This window comes from Emys orbicularis, chromosome 3 (genome assembly GCF_028017835.1).
Source record: "Emys orbicularis isolate rEmyOrb1 chromosome 3, rEmyOrb1.hap1, whole genome shotgun sequence".
Lineage (NCBI taxonomy): Eukaryota > Metazoa > Chordata > Testudines > Emydidae > Emys > Emys orbicularis.
In genome coordinates, this window is record NC_088685.1 from 150,711,907 (window position 1) to 150,732,256 (window position 20,350).

Genomic DNA, 20,350 nt, shown 5'->3' on the forward strand with positions numbered 1-20,350 from the left:
GACACAGCCTGCATAGTGATCAGGCATTCCCATGGTCCCATTACTGGGCATTTTTGCTCTGCAAACGGTAATGGAGGTTACACGTGCAGTGCTCCTGTGAGTTGGGAAGTGTCATTATCCCCATTTTACTGCTGGGGAGCTATGGCACAGAGGGACAGTGACTGCCTCAGGTCACGAGTCTGGGAGTGAGCTGTAACCCCTGCAGTGCCTTAACCATAGTTCCTTCCTGTCTGACTATGCTAGTTGATTTAGTATAGTACCGCCACTCCTTGCTAATGCCAGGGCGTGGGGCAGTGTGGTAGCTGAGCCCCACATTCCACACTCCTTCACCAGCTTCCTACAGCAGGTGGGGAGTTCCTCTGATCAGTCCTGTCAGAGAAGCTGCCATCAGTGCTAAGGAGTCTCCAGGGGCACAGTGATGCTCTACAAGCTTTGTTCTGTCAGCCTGGCCTCATGCATGGAGGGATGTGATCCACTCCTCTGGGCCAAGTTTGTTGGCTCTAGTCCCCCTTTTAGGGAGGTTTTTTAAAGCCAGGGCATGCCAACGTACTATGCAAGCCTGCCTTTCTCTCAAGGCAGGGAGGCCAAGGCATGGTAGAGTGCATTGCTGTTGTAGATTATGGCAGAGCACTACAGGTGAGGAGAGTCAAATAGTGCCTGCAAGCCATTACAGCTCAGAGCTGGGCTCCGGTGCACACAAGGCAGACTGCTATAACCCTTACTCCGAAGAGACGTGTGCTTCCTGTGAGGTGGCCTGAGCAGCAAGGCCACACAGCTCAGTGGGACTGTGCAGCCCTATGCCAGTGTCCCATTACCCCAGTAATGATGTGGGTGTAGCTGAAGTCCAGAACTAGAGTCCTTTGGGGGGAGTGCAAAGAGACTTGAAAATCATGTTCTTCCAAAATCAAACCCACTACTTGCAGGGGAAGAGGAGAATGGGCTAATAGCGTCCCTCAGAGAGGCCACATCACTGTTTATATTGCTTCTAAAGGCATGTCCTCTACCCCAAGCATGAAAACAACATGCCCTACAGCCCCTTGTTACTGGCCTAGTTCTCCCCTGCTGCACCAAGGAGGCTACAAAGACTTCTGCTGGCAGGCTGGGGAGTGATAGCTCACGTTGGGGGGATGGAAAGGGCTGGCTTGGCACGGCACTTACTACCCTTGCAGCAGAGCAGACAGCACTAGAATGTGTAGGGAACAAGCCTCAACTGAGAGCTGGACTGTACTGCATTCAGTGACTGAGGAGCCATCAGCCTGCACTGCTAGCACAGAGCTCAGTTAGTAGGGAAATAACCTTCTCGTAGCTGATTTCTTGAACTTAGTACTGTGTGGGAAAAGCAGCTTGGGGTGTGGTTCAGAAACTCTAGCCTTGCAGGCGGTTTCATCAGCTGTGGGATTCTCCTCTTTGAGTGAGCAGCAAAGGGACAGCCTCAGGATCCTACTGCTGGGTGTAGATAGCAAGGAGCCTGCCAGAGCTGTATTTGCATGATTATTTCATTTCCCTTCCCTTCCCCCATCAGCTCAACTGCAGCAGCAAGTTCTTGCATCAGTTGCTAGCTCTGCCTCAGCCAGAGCCTGCTTCTTTGTCCTGCTCTGGGATGCTCCTTGGTGTTAGTGCAGTTCTAATACCTTCCAGCCCCTCTCACTCACTTTTTTGAGGGGGGTGGAGGAAGGGATGTACAGCAGCATAGGAAAGGAATTCTTCTGCTTCATAGTGCTGCCCTTAGTCATTTGGGAGGGACAGAATTAAAATGACCTTCCCCCTAATGTTAGGCCTCCACTTTAGAAAGAAATGATGGGTTTTCACCCTCCCCTGAATAGACATTACAACCTGTTTAGTGGGATTGCGTCACTTTGCTGTCACAACAGCTGGTTCCTGCAAGGCAATCAGGAAATTAAACTCTCAGGTGGTGGCCAAGGCCTTAAAATAGAAAACAGGCTGAGTAAGAGAAGATGCATCCAGTTGCTATCCTGAGGAGACAGGTCCAGCTGGTCACCCTCAGTGATGCACACTGCAAGAATTTCTCCTGCACTTCAACTCCTTCAAGGACAAACACTGGAGCATTTCCAGTTTTGTTAGTCTCCTCGATATGGGGTGGAAGGATTAGATTTTTGAAGCAGTAAATATCAAACATCCATTTCACTGTATGCATCCAGACTGCTGAGCAAATATTTCCATTGATAATCAAAGTTTAGACAGGCAAAGTAAGAAAAATGCTGCTTGAGAACTTAATTCAAACTATGGCTAGTTACTCTGTATATTTGGACATGTTGACAGTTTGTTTATAAAGCTTTAGCTTTTTGAATCTCAACACCTACTGTCATAAAATAATTAGTCTGAGCCCCCCCCTTGTAAAAATTTAGATCACTAAAAATAAAATGCTTAAACATTGATATTATCCATCCAAATTAAAGATCAGTCTGCCAAGCCTACTGCTGCAGCCTGCTCTCAGGCTGAGTAGAACATACTCAGCTCCCCTCCCCCTTGCAGTTACATACTGCTTTTAAATTACCATGAGCTGTGTCAAAGCACCAGTGAAGGTCACATGGTGTCACCCTTTAATCAGACTCCAGGGCAGCAGGAATTTGTGGCTTCTGAGACGCATAAGACACAGCTCCACCCACTGCAATAAGAGCTGTGCTCAGGGTGACGTGGCTGTCAGCTACCTTAGCCCCACATTTGGTCCGGCTCAGCTAAGCAGGCAGTGTATGCTTGTAACCAGTGATACATGCAGTCCTTATAGGCCCCAGCACAGATCGTTTACCAGAGGGTAGTAACTGCAAGGGCAGTGGCTGGGGCGGGCTCTGCTCAACCATCCCCCTTCACAACTCAGCCAAGGTTCTTTCTCAATAAAACATCTTTATTCTGTACATTATATATAGATGCCAAGGAAATGGAAACCATCCCTCTGCATTAGAGAATCCAAGACGAGAACAGGGAGCATGAAAAGCATGGCACTGAACAGTCACGCCACAGAAGGGGGGGAAGGGGATAAGGTGCTCAGCCCCTCTCAGCTCTTCCAGGGTAGGGAGCAGCAGCAGCTTGAGTATGGGGCAGTGCTGAATGTTACCCCAAGGTCGCTGCAAACAGCGGAAGGAGACACTCACCCCTCCCCGGCACCATTATTTGTACTTGCACAATAACACAAGAGGGGAGTGCTCACTGGGACTCTGTTCTTCCTGCAGGAGCATATGAGGGGCACCCACTGTAATGGAACCCAGCGCTAAGTGCCAGGGCTGGAGGGGGAAGGGTCCCCTTTTCAGACCATCGGAGCCAGCAAAGCAGTTGTGTGCAAGGTGACTGAAAGGGAGAAAAGACAGACCGAGCCTCCCCCCAGCGCAGGGTACAGCCAGCAGAGTGAATGCATTACCTCTCCCTGCTCATAGCTGCTATTAACAACAATTGCATGGCAGGCTTGCCCTACAGATCCCAGTCTAAGCTAGGATTCCAGCACAGAACATGGTGGGAGAAAGCAAAGGAGCTTCCTCATAACCCTTCACAGGGGAGGAACAATTCTCCTCCACTCCCCGCAGATCAGCTTGGTGAACTGCAGGCAGGAATCCTCACCCCCACAAGGCTCCTCACTACAGCAAGGGCATGGCCTGTGGCAAGGAGAGCTGCTGTGAGGATGTCACCAAATTGGTGTGGGAAGCTCTGCCCATGCCAGTAGCCCCAGCATGAGACCCTGAGCAGGAGGCAGCACAGCCTGAGCATTATTGGCAACACCTGGAGCAGAGCCCCCTCCCTGTCCAGACACCGCACCGTGGCTCAGGCGGCAGTGCATGACCAGCTCTGTTCAATCGTCACCAGTGAAATGCAGCCTCGACTCCATAACCCTCCCCGGCCCCCCTGTTCCCAGCTGAACAGGGCTGACCCTCAGCAGCAGCTGCACAGGCCAATGCTCAGCACTTGTACCTGAAGGGCACAGCTGGGGAAACATGACAGCAAGTGTTCCATGTCTTCACACGCCTACCGAGCCTCTGGCTGGGCTGGCTCCCACCAGCCCTCCTCGGCACTGAAACTTCAGTGGCAGAGACAAGAAAGGAAGTTTCCCTTAAGTAGAATGAGAGCAACAACAACAAAAATCCTTGCAATAGCTTTGTCAGATTGCATCCAACAGTAAACATCCTCCTGGGCCAGTACGGCAGCCCCCTCTGCCTCTCCTCAAGAGTTAAGGCAGGTCCCCGAGGAGCAAGCTGGGCTGCAGCACAGACTGATTGCAACAGGGAAATCCATCACTAAGCACTGCCATTAACTCAATGAAGGAGACCTCCCACAGGGGAGCTTAGTTGAAGCAGATACAAGCCCAGGTGTGGGCCCAGCTCTGTTCCCCAAAATGGCCTCCTGCTTGGGCCAGCAGGATGCTTAGCTGCTTCAGCGAGCAGAGGGCTAGAGGCAGAGACCCTGGCTTCATGCAGGTTCTTGAGGTGGCTGATTGCACTGGGATGTGTGGGGGCAGCCCCAGCCACCCACAAGACATGAGCACTAGGATGGGCATGGGGCTCAAGTCACCATCTGGCAAGGGCTAGTCTGGGAGGAGATCCCTGTTTGTGCTGGTTTGGGGAAGAGCTGGGACAGCCAAGCAGGAGCCACTGAACACAGAACGGGGCACACGAGGGATTAAAATCAACCAAGATTAAAAGGACTAAAAGTGTCCTGAACTTTTCTTGGGTTCCTATTGTTTGTGAACCCGAGTTTAACCAAGTCTCTGCACTCTGGGTGGCTGGGCCTCCTATGCCGTCCCAAAGGTCTCTGCCCCGGAGGGAAAAGCCTGAGACAGGGGCACACACAGTATGGGTCAGGCCCAATGCTCAGAGAGCTGCAATGGGACTGATCCTGAAACAGAGGTGGCAGCATCCCTTCATTGCTGTTCAGGAGCTTTGCACCATACCAGCCAAGAACTTCTCACCAAAGTACTGTAAACAAAGCCAGGACTTGCCTGCCCAGACTAAGGCTGCCTCTGGTCTATTGTGTTGGAGGGCAGGATAATGAAAGTAGCAGACGATGCAGAGACAACATGCTTAACTTGCCCCGTGAGGGGTACTGAACAAAGGGAGATCTCCTGGGCTCCATCCTCACAGTGTGGAGAGGAAAAGCACATGCTAGAACCGGACAGCAGCAGTTCCAGTCATGTGAAGGGCAGGACAACCCCCCCAACTCTCTCTTCCTCCATTGCTGGTGTCTGGAGATCTCACAGACCTAGTGGGAGTCAGAAGGTTAAACGCCCGGGCCCCAGGGTCTCCTCCAGGCCATTCTCTTCAGTGGTGATAGCTTGGAGGTCGGTGACGTGCCCGATACCTTTGGTGACTCCTTCACGGAACAGCAGCTTGGCGCCAATCTTTAAGTATTCGGGATGTTTGATGAACCGGAAACGAACAACAGCCTTCTCCCCTGTCCGCAGCTTGTCCTGAGGGAGAGGAGAGGGCAGTCCGCAACAAACAGGAGCCATAGGCGTGTGCACGGGGTGTGCCCAGGCACACCCTAATGCAGGGGTGGGCAAATGGCCCCCCTCCCAGCACGGCAAGCTGCGGGGTCTGCGCTCCAGGGCCGGAGCGCCCGGCCAAGCGCTGCAAGCTGCCGTCCCCTCTCCCGCCTTTCCCCCGTCCCCTGGAGCCATGCCGCCGCACACGCACCGCTCTGGGGGCCGGGGCTGTGCGCTCCCGCGGGGCAGTGTTTGGCTCCGTGGGGAGGCTAGGAGCCTCATCTCATGGTAAGGGGTCCAGGGCCAGGAGGGTTGGATAAGGGGTGGGGGCACTCAGGGGACAGGGAGCAGGGTGGGTTGGATAGGGGGTGGGATCCCGGGGGGGTGGTTAGGGGTGGGGGGGGGTCTCTGGAGGGGGCAGTCAGGGAGCAGGGGGGGTTGGATGGGACATGGGAGTCCTGGGGGGTGGATAGGGGTCAGGGCAGTCAGGGGACAGGGAGCAAGGAGGGTCCTGGGGGGGCAGTTAGGGTGGGGGGGTCCTCTGGAGGGGGTGGTCAGGGGACAAGGAGCTGGGGGGGGGTTGGATGAGTCAGGAGTTCTGGGGGGGGCTGTCAGGAGGCAGGGGTGTGGAGAGGGGTTGGGGGAGGCAGGGAGCAGGGCGGGGTTGTATGGGTCAGGAGTTCTGGGGGTCCTGTCAGGGGGCGGGGAGTGGTTGGATAGGCGTGGGAGTCCCGGGGGTCTGTCTGGGGGCAGGGGTGTGGATAAGGGTCAGGGCAGTCAGGGGACAGGTAGGGGGTAAGGTCCTAGGGGGGCAGTCAGGGGACAAGGAGCAGGGGGGGTAGTCAGGGGACAAGGAGCAGGGGGGATTGGGGGTTCTGAGGGGGGAAGTCAGGGGGCAGGAAGTAGGAGGGAGTGGATGGGGGCCGGGTGGGGGCAGGGCTAGGGCGGGGCTCCCTGGGTGCACACCCTAATGAAATGGGCTGCGCATGCCTATGACAGGAGCATGCCCACCCAGCCCTTTGCCTCCACATCCAGGGGCACTGGGAAGTCCAAGGCAGAGAAGGGAGGAAGAATACTAACAAGATCTCCTCAGTCTCTCCCAGAACCCATTGTTTAAGGTGCCACAACTTGAGGCCCTCCCACTACAGTCAGGGCACTACCGCAAAGGAACTCTGACTTCCAGCAAAGAGGTCTGGAGACCAGGGGGGTTACTCCTCTGCCCTGCCTTGCTGAAGTTCCCCAGTGACACTAGCAGGCCAGAGGACACAGGCAGCTTCCTGGGAGGAGAGGAAAGGCAGGACCCGATACAAGTGCCATGGCATTAGTAGGAAGGAGAGAAGTGAGACTTCCTAACAGAGGGGAGGGGAGGAGTCCAAATGAAGCTAAGGAAACCTAACAAGCCAGAGCAGGATGGGGTCTGATATGCTGCCAGAACACCCCCACTGGTGAAAATCTCACCTTTCCATGGATCTTCTCTACGATGGCCGTCTGCCGCACATTCCCCACATGCACAGTCACCTGGAATCCCTTTCGGAAAGTCGTGGCATGGAAGAGCAGCACGATCTCGGCTTCAAATACTGAGCAGATGGTGGGGTTCATCTCTGGGCTCACCATCACCATGCCCTGCACAAGAGCTTCAAGCTCAAAACCCAGACCATCAGGAACAGCCCCCTTGCTGCCTCTGAACTCCATGGCCTTTCCCCCACCAGTCTCACCCATCCCATCCTCTGAACCCTACTTAAAGCTTCCATCTCAAGCCTGGAGGCCAACTATCCCACCATTTGAACCAGAATCTGGCAGTAGGACAGGAGTGGGGTGGGGTTTCTATTGGGGATGTGCCTTGTTCCTTGTTTCTAAACTCCCTCCCCTTGAGTTGGAATCTCAGATAGCCTCCTGCTTGCCTGCTCAGGATCTCAGTCAATGCTGTCGATGTGAGGAGTCCAGCTCCCTGGAGATGGGAGCAAGACTCACCTTGCGCAGGAGGGAGCGGTCGAAGGGCCCAAGGGCCAGTGTGGCAGCTTGTCCTGCCCGGAGCACACGGCACGCAGAGCGGTTCCGCTGGATGCTGCACACCTTCAGCTGGAGGAACTTGCCATCATCAGTGGGACCGACCACAAGGCTCTCCCCCTCCCTGCAGATCCCACTGCCGGGGGCACAAGAGCAGGACAGAGTTTAACCAGAGACACAGGGAAAGACACCCAATGAGATTAACCTGCATAGCCTCTCTGAATCCCACTGGAAATGAGTCTGCCTGGACGCTCCCTCCCCATTGTCTAGATGCCCAGCAGAAGGGAGTCAGGATTCCCAGGTCTATCAGCTAATGCAGCCCTCTGAGATCCCAAGGGGTCTGACTTCTTAGACACAGGCAACTCAGCCGGTCTCCACCTGCTTTTCCATTCGGTCTGTTCCAGTAGAGGCAGCACAGAGGTGACCTGATGCAGGTCTGGTGCTGGTGCTGCCTGGGATCCCTGAGAGACTGGGTGCACTTGACTAGCCCTGGAATACTGACCAACTGCTAAGGCGGTCCCACACTCCTACTGGGGCCAATGGAGCAAGCATTGCCCTGAGCAGACCTAGGACTGATGATTTGCTATCCCTCCTTCCAAACTACCCACCTGCTTCTTGATGACGGACTTCTGAAAGTCCAGTGAAAGACAACCCTCAGGAGGCCAGCCGGGCTCCAACCACAGCTCTGTCAGTCAGAGAGCAAAGCAGCTGCCCAGGGTTCCCACCAACACGTTAGAGCCCTGCTCTGGAGACAGCCTGGGCTGAGATTCCCCCTACCCTGCTCCCCCCAACCTACCCAGGGGAAGGGTAAATTCAGCCTCCACATTCACCCCCCTCCCAACTTATAGGCAGCTTCCACTTCACTGCGCTGCCCGTACAGGATGAATTAAATCCTCTGAGAGATCTGGCAATGCTCAGCCCATGTTCTCCCCTCCAAACCCTAATCCCTCTGAGCCTATCCAAGTCATTACGCAGAGCAGCGCTCACCTGGACAGAGTTCCTCCCACAACAGTCCCCACTTCAGGCACGGTATAGATTTCATCCACCTGCAGCAGGGCAACAAGAGTAAGCTCTTTAGACTCACCGTGCAACTGAGAGAGCAGCACTTCAGAACTGGAATGAGCCACCATCCACCCACCATAGGAGGCAGGGAAGCCTTCTCTGCCCAGGGCACGGGGGCCTATAGCAGACCTTTCCCTGCTCCCACTCTTTCCCATTTTGAAGAGTCCCAGAGTGAAGCAGACACCCAAGAGCTCATTATTCAGAGATGTGCCCAGCACATCTCTTGGCACTCAGATACCTGACAGGCCCTTTCAGAAGCAGCACATAGAAGTGGTGCTGGTCCCCTCTATATTCCAACTCCCCATCCTCCTCATTACTCCAGTGGCTCAGCACATTACCTCCCCTCACCCTAGAGATCAACGGTTCTCAACCATTGGGCCGCATGTGGCCCAATTAGCGCACAGCTGCGGCCCAGGTCAGCTGTGTGCTAAAGGCTGCGCGCTCCAGGCAGCCAGCTGCCTCCCAGCCCCGCACGGCGGGGGTTGAGGGTCCCCATGCAGCGGGGTCTGGGGTCCCTTCCCTCTGCCCCACACCCAGCTCTCCGCTCCTGGCCCCACACTGTGGAGGGGTCTCTGGGCAGAGGGCCCTGAGCATAGGGGTTTGTGTGGGGTTTAGGTGGGGGCACTGCAGCCCAGGTAACACTTCATGGGCCGCATATTCGGCCCACAATGATAAATAGGTTGAGAACCACTGCCCCAGATACAGGGGACCCCAGTGCAGCTTGCCCTCAGGTAGGTGCTCAGATGCCATGGTAATGGATGCAGTACAAGAACCTCAGTCTAATGCCTGTATGTACCTGGAACTCTGTAAGTTGCTGCATCAGCTCCTCCTGTTCTTTGCTGTTGGTCAGAGGAGGAAGGATGTTGAGGAAAACTTTTAAGAGATCCAGGTTCTCTCCAGAAACACTGGATAGAGTGAAGATCGGGGTGATGCTGCCAAACACACACAGAAAGGAATGAGCTGGGGGCCACAACGCAGAGCCCATCTTGGGGAAAGTACTTCAAGGAACTGGCCTCCAAGGGGAGAATACATGAGCTAGATGGGACCTAGCAGAGACGGCACTATGAGAGCCTCTCCAGAGCTCGGCCTAGGCCATCTGTACCCCAGCCAATCCAGGCTTCCTCACTGGAGCTGTGGCTCTAGGGTAAGCAAGGAACACATTCACCCCACTTTCAGCCACTGGCACTTGCTCCTGGTGCCCAGAAAAGGCCTGGGAGAGGGGGCCATGCATGAGAGGAGCTGAAGGAGTGAAATCTGGGGAGGAGCCAGCTAATGCCTCCTAGAGATGTGGTCTCCTCCCGTGTGAACGGTGCTGGTAAAATCCCAAACAGACTAAACTCAGCTGACTCCCCCTGCTCCTTGCAGAAGAGATGAAGGTTCCTTACTTGGGAGACTGTGCAAACTGCTGCGCTGCCGTGACGGCGTCATCGTCCGAGTTCACTAGCAGAGGCAGCTTGTTGCAGCCCGGCTGCTTCAGGATCCGCTCCAGCTGCTTCACTGTCCGTTCCACGGTGGCTTTGGAACACAAGTCCACTTTGCTGACGACAATGAAGAAGGGAACCTTGAGGGCCATGGCCAGGCCCAGGTGCTCCCGCGTGGTACCTGCTACAAGAGACAAGGGAGAGCTCAGCTAAAAGGAGCATGGGCACCAAAGCCACCTGCTCACAGGATGCCAGCATCTCCCAGCCCAACAAGTGCCCCATGGGCCCATCATACAGATGAGGATGGAACTGTCGCCCCACCTGCTCAGCATCTCAGGCAACGGCAAGGGGGCACAGCTTTTTAACCATCATTCCAGAAAGACAGATCAGGGCTTTTCTGGGCCCAGGCACCTGCTTCTGCTCCATTAGGACCCAGGAATTTCTCTCCAGAAGCTAACAGATTAGTAGGAAAAGTGGCTTTCCAAATGGATGGGGAAGGTTCTTGTTTACTTCCTTTAAAGAGGCTTTGGGATCCAATATACACCACTAATATATCAAGGCGATTTTTCCCTGACATGCTCAAAATGCCCTCAAATGCTACCCAAAACTTTCCTGTCCTGGACACCACCCTCAGCAATAAAGTCAGAGCTCAGGTACCAATGGTGTATGAGGCAGCCAAGTTCCCAGCTCATCTGCAGCACCCACAGCTGCATTGGAATCACTGGGCTACAGGGAGTCAGGAGGGAATTGGAATCAGTATCTTTTTTTCCAACTACAATCACCCATTAGCCAGCATCTACCACTCTTCAAGTGCCCTTAGAGCATCCTGCCAGACCCTCTGTGCATTCCCCCAGGCTGGGTCATGGTGCACTTACCGATGCCGGTGTTGGCGCTCACCACCAGCATGGCAAAGTCTGGGCAATAGCTGGTGAGGCCGAATATGGTGGTTTTCAAGTACTTGTGGTGGCCAGCCAGATCAATGAAGGTGATCATCTTGGAGGAGCTCTCACAGATCTCTTCTGCCGTCCGTGAGTCACTGTAGTTCACCACCTAGGGAAGAAAAGGAACCAGAGACTGAGGTATGGGGTATGCAAAGGAGGAGGCAGAGAGGGGAAGAGACGACCCCAACCATACCAGCTCCATCTGAACAGAAACAAGTGCCAGAGAGCTTGAGACTCTGCACCTAGAAAGGGACTAGGCCTGACTATGCAGGCTGTTGTGGCTATACTGTAATGTCAACCCTGTACACCGCTAATCTGGAGGCAAGAAGCAGGACACCAGAACAGACACCTGTTCCAACTGGACAAGCAACACCTTCTCCTACCACCTCTAATTACAACTTGATCACTCCTAGGCTCTCTGCTGCAGCAGTAGGGGGCACAGAACTCCTTTGTTGCTGTTGAGTCAGTCCTGCTCTGCCCACTGCAGTGACAGGCAGCACAGAGCCAGGAGGGCAGTCATGTTCCTCCCACTCCTCATAGGGAGTTGGGTCTGTCACTCTCTCCACACTGCTGCAATAGCACTCATGCTCCATACCTCTCCTTTGCTATTGAAGCCAAGGATCTCAAAGCTGATGCTGGATGTTCTCCCTGACTGGATCTCATGGAGGTGCCGGAAGAGATTGAGGCGGGCTCTGCCCCGCCCATTATCCAGCTCACCCTGGGTCAGGACACCCAGCAGCGTCGACTTCCCTGAATCCACATTCCCGAGCACAGCCACTCGCAGGTCTAGGAACTAAAGGAAAAGAGTCAGAGCAGAGAAATCATGGGGCAACCTGTTCCTGGTGCAGGGACACCACCCCACAGGCATGGGTGGCACGTGCTCACCCCATGTCAGCAGACATGCCCCACATGTTCCCTCCAGAATGGGCTGGGATCGCTAATCAGCACAACTTCTTTTTAGATTCTGCCCCTCCCATGATATCGTAGACATGGGTTTGTGACTCCACCATGGCAAGTGTGATGTCCTATGCCAGGCCTATGACATCACAAAAAGGTCATCTACACACTTACTGCAATACAGATGCCATGTCACTTCCCAGTCTCCACATTGGGATGGATTAGAATTGGTGCTGTAGAGGTGAAAGGCTTCATATCCCATTCTCTGACCCCCTGAGCCAGCCAATCTCCCTTGTCTGGGGTGGGTTGCAGCTGGTACCCTGAAGATGAACGGCTCTGTCCCTCAGCCCCCTTTTGGTAGCTCTTTAAAGTGTGCCCTGTGAACTGTTCTAACATGAAGTGGTTCCAGGGGAGGGGTTCCCATCTCATCCCAAAGGGAAACCTCTTGAATGGAGTCTGGGAGTCTCCAGTACCACAGGACTCCCTGGTCAAGGAGAGCAACCCAGCCAAGGGCTCCCTACCTGCTGGTTATCAGGGACTTTCCGGACAAGAACCTCAGTTATCTTCCTGGGAACATCACTGTCATAATCTACCTCGCGCTCCCGCAGGATGGTGATGTCAGCTCCAACCCTGCAAGGGGGCAAGAGGGAACAGTCTGGGGTGAGCTAGTACATGACTGGCCCCTTATCCAGGGCATCACCTGGTCGGAGCATCACAGGGGACCTAGGAACAGGACTCAAACTGCAGGGCAGGCTGGAGGCTCTGAGAGCAGCAGGGCAGAAGCCTCAGACCTTCAGACAAGGGACTCTAGCAGCAAAAACCCCAAAGCCTCAGCAAGGCTGGTTTCCCTGGCCTGGGGCCTCTCTGAGTGTGAACTGGAAGAGGTCCTGGGAACTTGTCTCCTAGCCAAGAGCCTTTGATCTACAGGCCTTTCAGGGGAGGAAGACGAAAGAGCCACCAGGACCCTTTTGGGGGTTTCAGGGAGAATGGGGCAGAGCTGGGTTTCTCTGACCCAGCAGGGATTAGAGATCCTGAGAAACGTACTTTTCAGCCATCCGGCGCAATGTCTTGAGGGAGGCACGCATCTCTTCGTCTGACAGGCCCACCAGTAGCCCATTGTCCTCCACGCCGATCTGGTAGACAGCCTCACCCCGGCCTTCCTGCAGCCGCCACTTCATCTGTGTCACCAGGTGCTCAAAGCGATACTGCGAGGGGTTCACCAGCTTCAGCTGCTCGAGGGAGGGAGCAGTTACAATTGCTGCCTGGGGGCAGAGAGAATCACATCTCCCTGGGGCAGTGACTCCCTAACCCTCTGCCATGGAGCAATGGCCCCCCCAGCAGACCCACCTCTGGGAAACACGCTCCGAGTTAGCACCTGCAGAGGAGCCAGTGGAATAGGAGAGAGAGGGTTACAAGAGAGACAAGAACTTCTGTAGCAGAACATTCCTGTATCTTGCAGATGGCACCTGAAAACTGGCTGGTATGAGGGAAGCACTGGATTAGGGAGCCAGTGCCATGGGGCCCAAACCATTTGTGCTCTGGCCTGAGTGAGAACAGCAGGACTGCCCCAAAATACAACTGGAAAGGACATAAATGGCCCCTGTAGCTCTGGGTCTTTAAGGAAAGAGTGAGGAGGGTGAAGAGACGGGCCTCACAGGGTGGAGAGTGAGCTCTACACTGGTCAGCACATGGAACACAAAACACCTGAGGGGGCTGGGAGGCCCCTCCAAAGTACAGTCACAAGGGATTCTGCACTGCATGGTCTCTAGCATCCAGTTTCTCCCACAGGGTTCAGAGAACCCAAAGTGAGATGAATAGTGCCCTACCACAGCCCCCACTCTCAAGGGCAAGGCTGGGATGGTTCCCTTTTGAGTATCCCCCTGGGCATGTCCCCGATACACCCCCTTTGCTCAATTCATTACAGGGTAACTCGCCAGGAAGAGAATTCCCCTCTGCAATCCCCTAAGGGCTCACCTTGTATTCTATGTTTCCATCTTCTGCCTGGTTAAAGAACCAAATGAGACATGGGTTAGCAACCACCTCACAACCCCAGGCACTTTTCCCAGATGCCCTTGCCCACCCCACATGGCTTCCCTAACACCATGGAGCCCACACACCATTCCGGGTAGTCTGGAATGACACATGGATAATCAGCTGCTGCTGCCAGCTTCGGAAGGAGAAAGAAACCACAGGGAATTCAACACATATGCTAAGTCACAGCCTCCCTGCCAGAGCTGCAGGCCTCATTCCCACGCCATTCTGGAACCTACCACGTGCATGTTGCTGCTGTTTGCTCTACAAAGCAGCTGGGACATTCTAGTATGAATGCTGGGAGGCCAAAATTAAGGGGTCATACTGAGGATGGACAATCTTTTTAGTGCCAGCAAAAGGAAGTGCCCAGTTAAAAGTCCTAAAGACCTTTTTGTCCACAATAGGCACAGCTCAGGCAGTGGAATGCACAAGCCTCTTAGTTCACCACCCAGCCCTGCCCTGGAGTCACCCCATGTAGGGGTGTGAGGAGAGCTCATTCTCCATGGCCCAGTCAACTCTTGGTGCCTCTGCTGAGGTTACTAGTGATAACGTGTCCTCCTAAGAAGTGGTCCGAGACAGTGGCTCTCAATCTTTCCAAACTACTGTACCCCTCTCAGGAGGCTGATTTGTCTTGCGTACCCCCAAGTTTCACCTCACTTAAAAACTACTTGCTTACAGAATCAGACATCAAAATACAAAAGTGTCCCAGCACACTAGTACTGAAAAGTTGCTTACTTTCTTATTTTTACCATATCATTATAAAATAAATCAATTGGAATATAACTATTGCACTTACATTTCAATGTATAATACATAGAACAGTATAAACAAGTCATTGTCTGTATGAAATTTTACTTTGTACTGACTTCGCTGGTGCTTTATATAGCCAGTTGTAAAACTAGACAAATATCTAGATGAGTTGATGTACTCCCAGCAGTATGCGTACTCCTCGTTGAGAACCACTGGTCTGGGACACCCCACCCCACTTTATGTTACACAGAGACCATTACAAGTCTAATGGGAACAGCTTTATTACTTGCTAGCAAGCTGGGCCTGTCTTGGGTCTGGCGACCTGGGGCAAAAGGTTCCACATCCCTCTCCCCAGTCCCAAACCACCCAGCTCATGCTCCCCTGATCTATACTGGAACTGGTGACATGGAGTAAAAGGCTCTTTACTCCTAACCCCAAGCCTAAGCCATCTAGGGTCCTCCAACCTACCAGCATTATACTGCTCTAAAACCTGCATTCAATACAAACCAACCTGAGAACCGCTCCAGCACTTAGCTGGCCTGTCTCACCCTTTTTGACAGTGACTGCACCCACTGCTAAGTGTTCCTCTCCCTGACCTGCTCCTCACAGCCACGAGGAAGCAAGTGCTATTGATCAACTTGTGGTAAAACAAACCACTCACTGGTCTGACAGCTCCCGAGAAATATAACCAGGAACTTCCCTGGGCACAGAAGAGTTTCCCCAGGAGACCAGCTCCAGGCCAGATCATTGTAGGCAGAAATGAAAAGACGCATTAGCTCATCAATTCCATTCCAGCCAAGGCAGGATCCAGCCCCCTGAGAGAAGACATGTCCAATACTAAACTGGATTGTTCACTGATCTCAGTCTAACGGTTACAGAGACAGGACTGGGTCCTGCAGGGAGCCAGGGACTCCAGTGGAAAGAGCAATAAACCAGACTGACAGCAGTGTGAAAACCGACCTGCTTGGATTTCAGCTCTTCCTCAACTACAACTGCCCGACCAATTCGCTTCTCTGGAAATATACAGCTTCCTCTCCCAGCACATGGATCTGCCCATCAAGGGAAGGTAAAGCCCCCTCCCTGCATTCTAACTCAGCCCCTAATCACAATATATGGCTTATGGTGGCAAAGGGCCAAAGAAGCAAGGCCCTGGGATTAGCAGCTCTGCTCTTAAAGTTGGAGCTGCTTAGCAAGATAGGGGCACTGGTAAGGGGTTCCCTTCTGCCAACCCCTCCCACCCATCAGCCTTTCAGCTCTGGATACTGCATCAGTATCTGCGTTGTCCTCTGAACAAGGGTTTTGTGACTGTCTCATAGGAACTGAGGCTCTAGTCTAGTGCAAGAGGTGCAAGGACAGTAACAAGTCTAGACTTGCTGGACAATGGTGCAGGCAGGATGTTTGGGGACAGGAAGGAAGTGATACTGAAGCCTTAGAGGATTGTCCCTTCTGCAGCTGAAAGGCACAACAGCCAGGTCACTGCAGGGAACAATCCTGTCCCTGAGGATGGACTATTTTGGACTCAGTAGTGATTAGCCTGTTCTAGCATCTCTGTTCCTCATCCCCCAAAGCAAGGCATCCTGCCTTGGACAGAAATACCTGTCCCCCACCTCTCACTTAGGACTTGGCACCCTGATGTTTTTGAGGATGGTGTAAATATCCTGTGATGAAACACAGTGCCAGACCATCAGTGGTCCACGGCAATCCTCATGCTCCTCAAGCAGTGGTGTCCATCAGCCCCATGCCAGTGGGAATTATCTGAGCTCCAGCAATTAAGATGGCCACTTACCAGACTTGTTTTCACAATGCAGCAGGCAAACCCCATCAGACATGGCACCACCTGCTTAGGAACCACCTCTCACTTTATCCAGGGTTTGGTCTGGACCCTCTAGAGGGTGGAATCCCAAACTCAGCAAGTATTTGGTAACTCAAATTAGCAGTCCAAGAGGGGTTGTCACTGGGCCTGCTGAGAATGTGTTTCCATAGAACATGGCAGATCAGATCTCAGCAATGGAAGGGAACTGAGCATTTTGGACTGTGTGCTGAGCTGTACAGCAGAACCTATTCCCAAGTCTGTAGCTATCAGACTGCAAGGTGCACCCAAATGGCATGCCAGGCAACCAGACTGTGCCCCACCAATGCCAGCTCACTAAACACCAATGGAGTTTAAGTACCTCTGTGGGACTGGCAGCACAAGACAGGAGCACTGCCACATCAGAGCTCTAAGGAGGGATTGTCCAGGTGTCTCCCTCCCCAAGAGGCCAAACTGCTTGTATTCATTAATCAGAGTGAAAGACAGAGAAGGCAAAACATGCTAAACAACGCGCTCAGAATGTGGCCAGGGCTGGGAAAAGGATTTAATGTGGCCTCATTAACCAACCAAGCTATACTAAGGCTATGTCTACACTGGCAACAGAAGGACAAGTTTGGTCTTTCAGACAAAAGTTTTGCTGATGACAAGCGCCGGTGTGAACAGCACTTTGTCGGCAGGAGTGCTCTCCGGTGGACAAAGTTAACGTCGCTCGTTGGGGGTGGAAGTTTTTTGTCGGCAGGAGAGCCAACAGACAGCAACTACACTGCGTGCCTTTTAGCGACACGGCTGTGGCAACACAGCCCTGTCGCTAAAAGCTGCATAGTGTAGACATAGCCTAATATTCTAGTGCCTTAACAGCAGATACACACCAACACAATCTCCTCAGTTGACCCAACAGGATCCACCCTCAGGAACTGCTTCCAACCTAGTTAATAATCATGAAAACCTATTATGCTTTTCCACACCTACAAGGGTGGAGGCTAGGGAAGAGACAGCAAGAAACTAGGGTCACACACAAAGAGGGGCAGGAATGCCTCTGCTAGGATCCCCAGCTGACCGTCATTTTCTCTTACCCAATTAAAAGCCCTTCTCCATAACGTTCCCAAGCCTCAGCTCTCCTGCATCCAGCACATATATTATCTTGTCACCGCCTTACATCACTGAGGCCTGAAAATTTCACTCGCCTGTGACTTTTGGAAGCGTAGCCTGATAGGGAGCGAAGCCATCAACTTATCCAGAATCTAACCTGTCAATTAAAGTTTTCCTAACCTTTACAGTTGCAAAGGCCCTACCAAATGTGAACTGGGTATAATTGAGGCAGGCAGCCAGCTCCAGTGACTTGGTCACAACTCAGAGCTTCAAGAAAGTGAAAAATTACTAGAGCCTTATTCAGTTTTCCCTACTTCTACTGGAAACCCAGAAGTAAACAAGAACCATATCAGTTTCACTCTCTAGCTGCTTGGCAAGCTATAGCATGAGCAGAGGCAGGCACTGTAATTCTCTGCCAATGGGGGTTTGAGAAGGCTGAAGGTCTCAAGCATATCAGGCACCTACTAGCCAGAGGCTGATATGACAACAGAGACTGTGTCCCCACCTCCAAAACTTTATCATCAGTCCAGCGGCACTGGAATTGAGATAAGGCCTTTCTGTGACTCCAGGATATAGGACACAAGACAGCAGAACACATAGATCAAAAACCCCAACTCCATATGCAGAATCATAAAACATCAGGGTTGGAAAGGACCTCAGGAGTTCATCGAGTCCAACCCCCTGCTCAAAGCAGGACCAATCCCCACACAGATTTTTGCCCGAAATCCCTAAGTGGCCCCCTCAAGGATTGAACTCACAACCCTGGGTTTAGCAGGCCAATGCTCAAACCACTGAGCTATCCCTCCCTCCATCCCTACGGCCCCTGCTAACACAACTCACACCAATGCACAGCTACAAGGACCCTCTAGCCCCACTAACCCCCCCAGCCACTGGAATCTCCTGGCATAATAATGAAACTCTCAGCGCTGCCCATCACCAGAGAGCAAATGCTAATCAACGAGACTAAAGTTACCCAGAGCCCAGCGCCCCCTCGCCCAACAGCCCCGTGCCCCCTCCCCCGGCCCGCGCTCACCTCCGGCGGCAGGTAGGGCGGGTTGTTGGCCTTGCCGCCCCGGTTCCTCCCGCTCTTCTTCTTCCCCTTGGAGCCCCCGCCGGCCCCCGCCCCCCCGCGGCCGCGCAGCGCCCCGCCGCCCCCCACGGGCCGGCAGCAGCCCCCGAATAGCTCCGACACCCGCGAGTCCATCCCGGCCCGGCGCGCCCCAGCCTCCCTGCCCCGGCAGCCGCCGCCGCCCCCCGGCCCCGCTCCCGGCTCCAGCCCTTCCAGCTCCCTCCAGCCTCTGGCGTCAGAAACAGCCGCGGGGCGCCACGGGAAACGGAGTCCGGGCAGCTGCCCATGACTACAACCCCCAGTACGCACCGCGCCGCACAGCACTCTCAGCCCGGATAACTGCACTTCCCGGCATGCATCGCGCCAGTAACGCCTCTCTCCCTATGGGTCCTCCTCGCAAAGGCCCACGGGCGCAGCAGTCCCTGCACACAGAACTACAACTCCCAGGGTCCACCGCGCTAAACAGGGGCCTTCTGCGGAATCCACTTTGAAAATAGTACAGCTCCCAGGCTCCTGGGAGTTGTGGTTTTCCAGTTCATTGACTGGCTGCTTGCTTGTTGGTTCCCCGCTATCTTACCATTTTGTGATTGTTTCAGACCAGGCCTATTTCTTGTGTTTGCTTTTTCACGAACGAGCCTCATCATGAGAGGACTTGGGGCACCAAGGGAGGCAGAATGGCATCACCTGTGCTCTGCACCCTTCCCAGACGACTTAACACACTTCCAAGGGAATGAGATGGAACATTTGATTTGATGCTGAGGCTTATTGCCTCCATGGGCTGCTCCTCTATATTATAGCAGTGATTGACATCATTCTATGTCAAGCAAGTCCCAGCAAGCTGCAGATGCAGCTTCATGGTTGGGCAAAGTTTGGGCACCAATAAGATCTGATTTCTGAAATCTGCAGATTTAAATCTTGTGCACAATGCTTGTGTGTATGGTGCTGTGTATGTACATAAGCCCCCTAGCATCCTCTGGCTACGGGGGCCTTATATAACATAGGAGAGAGCTGTGGGAGCCTCAACCATATAATACATTAGCAAACCAATACACTATATATCAAGAAGCCGCTTTTTTCCAAACCCACCTGATAGAAGCTTAATGACAAATGATAAATAAAAAACAATGTTATTAGGCGCCGAGTAACACCCACAGGCCTGGAGCACCCACAGGAAAAAAACGGTGGGTCCTGAGCACCGACTGGCAACCCCCCCTACCAGAACCTCTCCCCTCCCCCCAGAGCCTCCTGCCCGCTAGCGGGCCCCACCGATCAGCGCCCCTCCCAGCACCTACCACGGATCAGCTGTTTCGTGGTGTCAGGAGGTGCTGGGGGGAGGAGCCAGGGTGCAGTGCGCTGGGGGGGAAGGGGTGGAACTGGGCGAGGAACAGGTGGGGCGGGAAGAGGTGGGGCAACGGTGGGGCCTTGGGGGAAGGGGTGGAGTGGGGGCTTAGCCGACGGGGAAGCACCCCTGGCAGATTAGAAACGCGGCGCCTAAATATCTATAAAGACAAAATGATACAATATATTTATATCAAGCATAATGTTACACATTTTAACAGTATGGTCTAGCAGTTAAAGCAAGAATTTTGGACTGAGAAACTCATGGGTCATATTCCCAGCTGCCCCACTGTATAGTTTTGCCAAGTCACTTTGCCTCTAGTGAGGTTTCATTAATTAATGTTTGTAAAGCACTTTGAAATTCTTTGATGAAAGGTGCTATAAAAAGACATGGTATTAGGTTAATCTAAATACAGTACATTACATTCCCACACTAAGCATATTACACACACAAAAACATGCAGAAGCCACAGAACTACAGATCCCATCATGCATTTCAAATATACAATT

The 20,350-nt window shown here is 53.3% G+C and overlaps 1 protein-coding gene across 1 annotated transcript; it reads right to left on the reverse strand.

Moving 5' to 3' along the window:
- Positions 1 to 4,573: 4,573 nt before the first annotated feature.
- Positions 4,574 to 18,637, reverse strand: GTPBP2 (GTP binding protein 2). The gene is made up of 12 exons (XM_065400867.1): positions 18,467 to 18,637; positions 13,728 to 13,754; positions 12,798 to 12,982; positions 12,275 to 12,383; positions 11,452 to 11,649; positions 10,791 to 10,965; positions 9,880 to 10,099; positions 9,291 to 9,426; positions 8,420 to 8,478; positions 7,397 to 7,568; positions 6,884 to 7,048; positions 4,574 to 5,410 (listed from the first exon to the last, which is right to left on the reverse strand). The coding sequence occupies exons 1-12, from the start codon at positions 18,635 to 18,637 to the stop codon at positions 5,213 to 5,215; spliced, it is 1,815 nt and encodes a 604-aa protein (XP_065256939.1). The 3' UTR covers positions 4,574 to 5,212.
- Positions 18,638 to 20,350: the final 1,713 nt, after the last annotated feature.